The sequence below is a fragment of the Callorhinchus milii genome, unplaced genomic scaffold, assembly GCF_018977255.1.
Source record: "Callorhinchus milii isolate IMCB2004 unplaced genomic scaffold, IMCB_Cmil_1.0 Scaffold3, whole genome shotgun sequence".
Taxonomy (NCBI): domain Eukaryota; kingdom Metazoa; phylum Chordata; class Chondrichthyes; order Chimaeriformes; family Callorhinchidae; genus Callorhinchus; species Callorhinchus milii.
Genome location: NW_024704744.1, coordinates 75,969,612 through 75,980,644, shown reverse-complemented (window position 1 = coordinate 75,980,644; position 11,033 = coordinate 75,969,612). Strand labels below are relative to the sequence as shown.

General features: G+C 46.9%; 1 protein-coding gene across 1 annotated transcript; it reads right to left on the bottom strand.

The window, feature by feature from the left end:
• Nucleotides 1-4,334: 4,334 nt before the first annotated feature.
• Nucleotides 4,335-5,394, bottom strand: LOC103181629 (cold-inducible RNA-binding protein-like). Its single transcript, NM_001292325.1, is given in 1 exon segment — nt 4,335-5,394. A coding segment is annotated over 1 exon segment (402 nt). The 5' UTR covers nt 5,307-5,394; the 3' UTR covers nt 4,335-4,904.
• Nucleotides 5,395-11,033: the final 5,639 nt, after the last annotated feature.

Here is an 11,033-nt window from a genome sequence, read left to right as displayed (position 1 = left end):
TGCTGTATCAAATGCATGGATTATTATGCTCCTGATGTGAAAGGCACTATATCAAATTATTACTATTATAATCTGCTGGAAGGGGAGCCCATGTAGCCTGGAAAGAATGGGGATGATGGGCACATGAAGCCTGGTGCAGGAGAGGATACAGGATGCTGGACATGATTTACTGTATCTCACCTTGCTATTTTTCACTTCCCTCTCTAACCCACAAGCACTTTCATTCTTTCTGCAACCCCACAGCCTGACCCTTTTTTATGTTCCCACAGGTGCTGCTAACATCTTAAAACTACAATTATGTTTATTTTTATGGTCAGCTGGGTGCCTGACACGTGTAGAAACCAATCACTGTGCTTAAATGTATCAAAACCACTCAGCTCTGCCATCCATGACACCTACACATTAACATTTCCATGTGTTTGGAATAGAATGCACACCCTCTCCCTGGAGGGATGCATCCTGCTTACCTAATTATGGAGAGTATTAAGCGTAGGTTGGCAAGAGCCAAGGCTTGGGGACCTCAGAGTGTACATTGAGGTAACTGCTGGAGTCCAACCAGCCAGCTAAAATCACATAGCTTGACATTGAGAAACTACCTAGCTTTCCTGTTGCTTGTCCAGCTGGGACTAACCTACGAGTTAGGGCTTTGGCTTGCAGGATTAACAGGACCCGAGAGGGAAGAATCCACGCTGCTAGTGACTGGTTTGCCCTGTTCAAGTCTACCAGTCTGGCTGTGTTGTCAGCAGTGTCCTGGAGTAGTGCAGACCCACCTGGCTCAGGAACCGTACTAGAGACAGTCACAGAGGGCTGGCTCAATTCCAACATTCCTTTGCCAAACCTGTCACCTTGGAGCCATTTTAGCTCCCCCAGAGAATCATTCTTGGTGGTCGTTCAACATCCAACAAGCACAGGCTTGAGCCCTCACTAGTTCAGCACGAAATGCATGAGTATTGTTACCATCTTTCTGCCCATGTGTCAAACACACATCCATTCCCATTGAGCAATGGTTCCACCAGCTGGAGGTGCAGAAGCCATCACAGAGGGTTGAGTTGATCCTGACACTCACTAAGCAACAATAACAAATTGGGAGGATGTTCCAAGGCACTGGACAGTCAGGGTTTGCAGCACCCACCCCAAGCTGGTGGGTGATTTAGGAGGGATGAGTGCGAAGGGGAAGCGTCTCAGTCCATGACTGTTTGTAGGACATTGTTGTGTGCAAATTAGCTGGTTCACTAACAAAAAAGTCAACCAAATGCAAGAATTATTATTGTTACAAAATAACAAATAAATCAATAGACCACAGTAAATCCTGTGAAGTGCTTTTTGAGACATCCTCCTGACATGGAAGATTCTACTGGATATCAAATGCAAGGATCATTATATTATTGCTTCTCATCTGGTCTGCAGAAACCCCTTTTGCATATCATCATCACTTGGTTACTTGAACATTCACTGATCACTGGACTCCCCAGTTCTTCCCTGCAAACTGCAGACATCCAAATTACTGCAGTCTGTGTCCTCCCCTGCACCAGGCTCCACAAGCCCATTACTCTCATGGCTCCAGTAGTTTGCATCCCATGGAATTTCTTTAACCTACATTTACCTAAACAGTCTGTCTTGGTTTAACATCTCAACCAAAGGATGCCATCTCTGGACAGTTGGCAGTTCTCCCTGGACTAGTGTGAGTTTAGCTTATGAACTCAAAAGTCCTAATGTGAGGCAGGAATAAACAAAATAAATCATAATCCTTGCATTTAATATAACATCATTTTGTCAAGAGGATGGATCAAAGTGCTTCACAGGATTTATTATAGTGTAATGACTGTATTGTAGGGCTTTGCCGCATGGCCATGTCCCATAATCCATGATGAGGTGGACCAATTTTACCTGGAGGATTATGGCCAGGACAAGGGAAATATTCCCTGCTTGTCTTGTATGCAACCTTTAACATCGACCTGAACAGGCAGTCAAAACTTCAGTTTAGTGTCTCATCCGAGCGATAGCACTCCAAAGAAAGCAATGCACACCCCTAAATTCAAATTAATTGGTCATTCAATCCTTGTAGTCAGTGAGATTCCACAAACTGTTGAGGCGAGCATTTCACCTCTAATATATATATATATATATAAAACCCTTATGTTGCATTTTTCACTTTGGGTGGATTTAATGTATATCACAGGATTTCCTTAAAAATCCTTGCAAATCAACTAACATCAAAACATCTTGAAGCTCTGCATAGGTATTTTTTCTAACAGTGACAATGTGCACACAGCAAAGTCACGTAAGACAGCGAGGAGATGAATAACCAATTGAGCTGCAGTGACCAAAATCAAGGACAAACTCCCTTCTCATTAACAATGTTTAACATGGCGTCAAGTCAGCTATGTATTATAGAGTGAAAAACAAAAATAGTGTAAGGCAATGTGTACTTTTCTGCATCTCTCCTGTTCTGCTTATGCAAAGGACAGTTTGTAAGACTGGGCTGTAGAGGCGTCTGTCCACCGGGTAATAAACAAGTTGTAACCATTATACGGACTCAGAGCTGATGGTTTGGCTGCTAATTTGCTTCACAATACTTGGCATTTCCCCCCAGTTTGGCAGCAGGAGCCACAGTCGCTTTAAAGTGAAGACAAACAGTCAGTGGCCATTTTGAACAAAGGCATTTCAGAACTCAAGATTACAAAATGGTTCCTATCCTCAAACCAAGAACGTGCAGAGAGAGCACCAACTGGTTTAAACTACAGACAGGACCAATGGGACACAGCTCAGCCAACTGTAAATCCCCCCTTCCCCCACTAAACATCAGGAGCAACTTAAATGGAAAATGCACTTCACAATCCAAACACTCTATTGTGCATTTCTTTTTAAATATTTTTTTCACAATGTATGGCTTAAAACGATTTTGATCGCCTCAGTAAAATATCGACCTAATGTGACTTTGGCTGAGATTTTAAAAACCGACAATCGTATTAGCAAATGTACCCGAGGCACTGCTACCACAGGGGAAGGTCCTGATTTACTCACACGAAGAAGCCGTTTAAACCAGAGACTGGAGAGAAGCAGCACAAGAGTGAGATGAGGGAGGGGCAGTGAGGAACCAAAAACATTTCATTCAAGGCTTCAAGTAAAACAACTCAAATTTTATTTGTTTCCATTAGGCAGGGATCAGTCTCCAGATTGGCAAGTTTTTGTACAAAAACATTCCGTGCTAGCTTATGAAAATTCAAAATGAATTAAGAAATGGTTTGTCAACTTTCTACCAGTATAAAACTCTCAAAAAATAAAACAGCAATACTTCAACACTAGCTTAATACACCACCAGAATCTTGTCTTTACAAAGCTTCGTTTCACAATACTTGTCTAAGCGGGATGGCACGGCACAGTCACCTTATTCTCTACATGCGTCTGTCTTACTGCAAATATTTGTCATCTTCAAATCACAAAGTAGTCACAGTTCAAAAACAACAACATTGTAACATACACTTCCAAAGTGGATCGAGGAAGGCACGTTTATAATGTACCAAAGGGGGTGTTTCTTACAACGAAGGCCGATCATAAACGAGAATTAAATTGTCAACATTAGCCACAGTATTTTTAACCGGTTTCGGTGAAAAAAGTACATCTGATAAATAATCATGCCAGCCACCCCTTAGAGAGTTAGGGTCAACACCTCAAATTCTGCAACTGTTAATTCTATTGCCAAAAATCTCCTGGATCAGCATATATACACAACAGATGCAGGTATAAATACCGGAGACATTGAAAATGCAGTCCTATTTTGAGCAATCAATGCATATACTGCAAGGCTATACAGGTTTGCACGCTACACAAAAACATCGACTAGTGTTCCCATTTCATTAAGTTAATTGACAGGCACGAACGATTACTGAATGTCGGTTTTCCATCGAGAAAACTGGGATGTAGTTTTAAAAAAAGGCAAAAAGGATGGAAATTCTTAAGTTAAACGAGGATCCACCCGACCAGGCTGCCTGGCGGTGAAAAGGTGAAGTGTTCCCAACGCAGTTGCAAAATAAAATGTCGCCGCTGCTCAATACTGACTGCGTTGGCGGTTCTCCACACGGGGAGCTCGCCATCTCCATCAGAGCCACGTGGGGAAAAGCAAAGAGGCCTTTCTCTCGCTCTCCCGAAGTCGAGTCCCTGAGCCCACGGAGGAGAGGAACGAATGGTTTGGGACGAATCTACACAGCAGCATTGAACAAGCATTTCTGTCCAATTTCAACTGGAGTCCAACACGGGACAGGGCCAACAACCTATGGGGAGGGGGTACAGGTGAAAATGTGCAATGCAAAAACGTACAGTAACAAATGCAATTTAATTTCTCTCAATTTATTGGTACAGTAACTTTACCATGTAAAACAAACTATCCGGTCAGTCTTAGTCAAAAAGGAATGTGGTAAAACAAAAAGTCACGGGAGGGAAGAGGGTTTCAAACCGAAGCCTTCCCAAGGGCTGGAATTTAACACATCAAATGGGTCGATGAACCCAATAAACCTTACAAAAAGGGCAGTGGGGAGGTGGGGAAGGCAAAGGCTTTTAAGCTCGATCTCCAGCTTTTTACACTCACAATAAATCAGTGCTTCCCTTCCCTCTCCCCAATGGGTTATATTTCAAAGAAACGAGTTGACAAATTAAATTAAAACTAAAGAGGCGCAATGGAAAAATCCTACATTAAACAAAACCACGAGAGTGAAGAGCATTTATTTCCCCTCATTTCTAGAATAAGAAAGTGAGTCTCTGCGACATATTGAATCCAGAAGACAGACAGACGGCGTTCGCTGCGAATAACCGTATCTCGTTACAATGGGGCAATGGTGGAGAGAGAGAGAGAAAAAACGCCAAAAGGACGATTATCTTTCCGAGCCTGGGAGGGAAAAGGAACCAGTTTATCGGTTGTAACGGTCGTAAGCGTTTCGATCCCAGTTAACGCCGCCGCCGCCCCGACTCCTCTGGCCATAGCCGCCACCGCCGCCGCTATATTGGCTGTAGCCTCCGTAGCCGCCGCCTCCCCGCCCTCTGCCGCCGCCGGCCGACGACTTCTTCTCGGCCTGGTCCACGCGGATCTGTCGGCCATCGATGGACTTGCCGTTCATGGCGAGCAGCGCGTCCTTGGCATCGCCGGGATTCTCGAAGGTGATGAAGCCGAAGCCGCGGCTCAGCTGCGTGTCGCGGTCCTTGATGACCCGCACCTCGCTGATCTGCCCGTACTCGGAGAAAACCTCCTCCAGCGACTGCTCGTCCGTGCTGAAGCTCAGACCGCCGACGAAAAGCTTCCCTTCGTCAGACATGTTGATTCTCCTCCGGTTGTTCCCCTTCTTCTACGGGTTTAAAAAACGTCGGCGGCGCCGCTCTTGACGCAGTGAGACCTAAAAAAAATGATGGTACCGTTAGACCTGAAGCTGAGAGACTCAGTAACGGGAGCCAAGCCCCTTATATAACCTCCCCTTGTGCGTCGCGCTGGTCGTCCCTCTCGCCCCGCCCACCGCGGCACCGGAAGGGCCGGCCGGCCGGTCAGCGCGTGCAGGGCTTCAAGGGGCAGCGCACATTAGTTCCGGCTTCCAAGAGCCAACCACAAGCCTCTCCCACATAACTGCGACGACTACAACAACTTGCATTTATGCAGCGCCTTTCACATCCAGAGGACGTCCCAAAGCGTTGGACAGTCAGAGTTTCAGAGCCAAGCTGGGGGTCCAGGAGTGTGGAGGGCAGGGGGTGGGGGGAAGGAGTGTGGAGGGCAGGGGGCTGGAGGGCAGGGGGGGAAGGAGGGTGATCGAAGGCACGTCAAAGAAGAGCGTCTTGAGCCGGGTCTTGAAGGAGGCAAGGGAGGCGGCGAGACCGAGAGGTTGTGGGATGGAGGTCCTGAGGGTGGGAGTAGAATGGCCGAAGGCTCACCTGCCGATGTTGAGGCGGGGGCCGTGTAGCAGGTCGGAGCCCGCTGAGCGGAGGCAGCGGGCAGGATGGTATGAGGTTAGGAGGCCGCAGAGGTGGGGGGGGGAGCAAGAGCAGGGAGGGTTTTGAAGGTGAGGACCAGGATCTTGAACTGTATCCTCTATGTGATGGGAAGCCAGTGGAGTTGGGCGAGTATGCGAGTATAGGGTCACGGAGCCTAGTACAGGAGGGGACACGGCCTGCAGAGTTCTGGACTGCAACAGCAACTTGCATCTATATACCACCCTTAAGGCAGGACAGCTTCCTGGAGCACTTAACAGTAGCGGAGCCAAACACGGGGAGATGACATTAAGTACAGTTGATGAGAAAGGTCTTCGAGCTTTTTTTTGGTCTGACACATGCTGAAATCCATCACCATGGATACCAGGGTATGCAAAGTGAACTGAGAGTTCCAGTTATAATAAAATAATCCTTGCATTTTGATATAGTGCCTTATCCTATCTTCAAGACGTCTAAAAGTACTTCACAGAATATACTGTAAGGGGAATTGACTATATTTTGTGGGTGAAATGCAGCAGCCAATTGCATACAACAATGTCCCGTATTGAAGTGACCAATTTTTTTTTGGAAGGAACTATTACTCCCAGAAAAGCAATCCACTAATCAACTAAAAAACAGGTTGCTATTTACTACTAGGTAAATGCTAGGTAAATAATACTGAGTGTGGAGTAAGGAAACTTGCCCAACATTTCACCCTGCCGGGAATCAAATCCAGATCTCTCACTTGTAGGACTCCACAATGGAGTCATTCCACCTACTCCAGAGATAGATTGTTGGAATGGAATGTGCACTCTCTCCATGGAGGGATGCATCCTGGCTACCTAATTCCGGAAGGTATTAGGCGCAGGTTGGCAAGACTTTCCTGCTGCTTGTCTAGCTAGGACCACCCTACCTGTTAGGGCTTTGGCTTGCAGGGGTAACGGGATCTGAATGGGTAGAGCCCTGCCCCCAATGGTTGGACTGCCCTTCCAGGTGCTGTTGATGAGCCACGCTCAATGTGTAATGCTCAATGTCCCGAAAATGTATGTATGGCTGCCTGTCTCCTAAAGGGGTGAGCGTCAGGGAGTGAGGTAAGGGCTCATTGGACAGCAGAGCCAGGACAAGCATACCTGTGTAACTGCTCCCTGTAGATCTGCGGTGACAGATGTGGGACTGGTTGGGTATTTAGTGTATTGGTTTGTGTTTGCAATGTTACCGGGCGTTTTATTGGGTACACAAGTGCATACGGTGCGGGTCAGGGCGCCATGCGAAATCACAAGTGCACCTTATCACACATTTATTGTATTAACATTGGAGGATATCCCAAGGGGTTGGACAGTCAGGAATTTGGACCTGAGCAGGTGGGGGGGGTTAGGATCATGGAGGATAGGAGTGTGGCTGAGGGCGCAGTCGAAGCGGAGGGTCTTGCGACTTGCCTTGAAGGAGCTAAGAGAGGGAAGGAGACAAAGGGAATGTGGCATGGAGTTCCAAAGGGGTGGGACAGAGAGGCTGAAGCCAAATCGCCAATGGTGGGCCAGGCCGGGACGTGAAGCAGGCTGGAGCCTGCTGAGCGGAGGGAGCGGACCGGTTGATATGGGAGTGATATGTTGATATGTAATGCACACGGATGTTTCCTGATTGCTCAAATGGAGAGTCCCAAAAAATGTGTGCACTACCTGCGTGCTGTTATCCTGTCCGTATTCCCCATTGTAACTGCACTCTGCAAGAGGTGTTAGAACCCCAAGTCGGGGAAGCCTTGGTCGCTCCACCAAAGTGGAGTGTGCAGAGGCAACCCCACCCACTCACCCCACAAGGGGCCGGGTTTGTTGAGTCCTGTAACGGGAAAAAATGTTGCTTCTCTTTTTTCTGTGACGGATTCTGATTCTTTCTAAGATAAGTATAAATATATATCTACCAATAAAATATATTTTTTGTAAAAAAAACTCTGACCAGTTCCCAGGACCACCAAGTATGTTTCGTTCTGTAATATTATCTTAATACAGCATAAGCTTTTGTATTGTTTTTCCGTTGTAAAAGTCGCATCAGGTCTAAAATAAAATCTTTTGGATGGAACATCGTCTGGTCTTGTGAATATTATTACAGAAAACCCAACATTTTGTTGCCAGAATAGGGACCTGAAAAGACTAACGCAGGAGAAGCTCTTTTCAGTATAAAGCGCAACCTTGTCGTGGATGAAGGGAAAATTTCTGGCCTCTTACTTTAAGGAACCATGGAAATCTGTGGACTGCTAATAGAGCCTAATAGAAAGGAGATTAAGAAAATACCGTAAGCAGTCCAAAACCGGATCCCAAGATCCACTGTTTCTCCCAGATTGATACGAAGGAACGTGCAAGAGTGCTATAAAATAGAAGGAGCACACATGACTGTTATAAAATAAAGACAACACATGAAAGAACGGGAACGTGCAAGAGTATTACAATAAAAAGAACAAACAGACTTTATTGTAAAAATAATTAACTCATAAAATAAAGGACTATCATTTCAGGATGTGATTTATGCAACTAAACTCTAGGGTTCTGCCCAGGAGCACGGGAATAAGTATTTCGAGGAAAAGCACAGTAAAAGTTAACGCAAGTGGATGGTGATACAAGCTTTGTTCTCCACTGAGCAGGCTTTGGAGAAACAATTAGGACTGTTGTGCACGCAGAGCGAAGATAAGGAATGTATTAAGAAATAGGAAAAGAAGTAGAGAAACACCATTTAGAAAACCAAAAGGTGTTAGTCGACAACGCTGAGAGGTATCGGTGCAAAAAATGAAGGGTTACATCTGAAGACTGAGAAACTTGAACTGGAGCTAGAAAGGGCTAGTGCAGCCTTGCGCACCCAGTGTAACATAATGCAAAAAGAAAAAGTAGATCGTGCAGATCACTCATACTGTAAACTGATCATTACAAAATGATCACACCGACTAAAGTCAGTCCAGTATCGTAGCTACATTTACTCCAATGAGTGAGGATGGAGATGATCCCATCAATTGGAACAATTTGGCTAGAGAGCTGCCGAATCTCTCTGTCACCTCATCCTCCTCGACCTATCTGCTGCCTTTGACACTGTGGACCACTCTATCCTCCTCCACCGCCTCTCCTCTCACCTCAACCTTCAAAGTTCTGTCCTTGAATGGTTCAGATTCTATTTCTCACACAGGCTCCACTTTGACTCCACAAACGGCTTCTCCTCCAGCCCCCGCAGCATCTCATTCGGTGTTCTCAGGGCTCTGTCCTTGGTCCTCTGCTCTTCAACCTGTACATGCTCTCTCTTGGTGACATCATCCGCAGACATAGGGTCAACTTCCACATGTATGCGGATGACACCCAAATCTATATCTCTGCCTCCATCCTCAACCCCAGGACCACTGATGTCCAAGCACACTGCCTGTCAGACGTCAAATCCTGGATGAGAGCCAACTTTCTATAGTTGAACGTTAGCAAGACCGAGGATCTCCTGAACCTTGGCTTCTTGTTTGACCATCAACTATCCTTTCTACCCCACAACCATGCCATGACCCGCTCTGCCTTCCCCCATCTCCGCAACATCACCCGGCTCAGCCACTGTCTCACACTACAGGCCGCCAAAACCCTCATACACACATTCATAACATCCAGGCTTGATTATGCAATCTCCTGGCTTGTCGGCCTCCCCAACTCCTCCCTCCATAGGCTACGGATCATCCAGAACTCTGCAACCTGTGTCCCCTCTCACACCAGGCTCTGTGACCCTATTAGCCCCATCCTCGTCCGACTCCATTGGCTTCCCATCACACAGAGGATACAGTTCAAGATCCTGGTCCTCACATTCAAAGCCCTCTATGGCCTTGCTCCCACCTAGCTCTGCGACCTCCTAACCACCTACCATCTTGTTCACTCCCTCCGCTCAGCTGGCTCCGTCCTGCTTTATGTCCCCCACCTTGCCCCACCATTGGCGGGCGGGCCTTCATCCTTTAGAACTCCACCCCACAGTTCTTCCGTCTCGCCCCCTCCCTTGCCTCCTTCAAAACCTGTCACAAGACCCTCCTTTTCAACCGTGCCTTCAGTCACCCTCCTTCCCCCACTGTCCACTACCCCCTTCCCCCCCCCCGATCCCAATCCACAGATTGGGTTCAAAACACTGATTGTCCAACACCTTGGGACATCCTCCCGACGTGAAAGGTGCTATACAAATGTCATTTTGTTATTGTTGTACTAAGTTTCTCTCATATCATGCCAGGCTCTGTGCCCCTATTCATATCAATAAAATCTCTTGGATGGGACATAGTCTGGTCTCGTAATATTATTAGAGAACCCGACAGCTCCCTCACCACCTGAGGCCCTTATTGTCACCCGCCACCAGTTAGATGCCCAGGGAAATGTTATCCTAACTACTAACACACTGGTGCCCTCCTGTGCCCCCACCCCGAAACTATTGAGAAATTGGCAAAAAGAATGGGACCTATCCGATTGGTGACGATCCAATTGGTCATCTTGATAGACTTTTATAGACAGAGACAACAACAAGATTGCATTTGTATAGCGCCTTTCACGGCGGGAGGACATCCCAAGGCGCTGGACAGAGTACAGCATCTCAGAGACTTTACATCATCTGACCGAACTAGATTCCAGACACCTTCTTTTGGCTTTGGTGCCGCCCGAATTGTATTGACTCCTATAGCTGTGCATAATAACCAGGTCACTTCATCCTTGCAATCACTTGCTCGATGGTTTTTTGACCCTTTCTGGGTTCGGTTCCGTTAACGGAGCTCAGATTATGGCAGACTGCAGCAACGACCAGATGGACACCCAATTGTCTGTGGGGCTCGATTATGGATCACATACCATCACTATAGCAGTTAGCTGAACCCTGGACATGTGTGTGATCTGCCGCTTCGCCACGTCTGCTGTCTTGGTCACCCCGACCAGCACTTAATGCCGATGTTTTGCGCGGCTTTTATGTTCCGGGTTAAGCAAAACCCATATCTGGGGGTCAAGACCCTCCTCGAGACAGAGGCCAATCCTCACTGTAAAAGGGGCCATATGGCAACTTCCTTAGAGAGAGAGAGAGGGTGGGGGGGTGGGGGGGAGAGAGATGGCGGG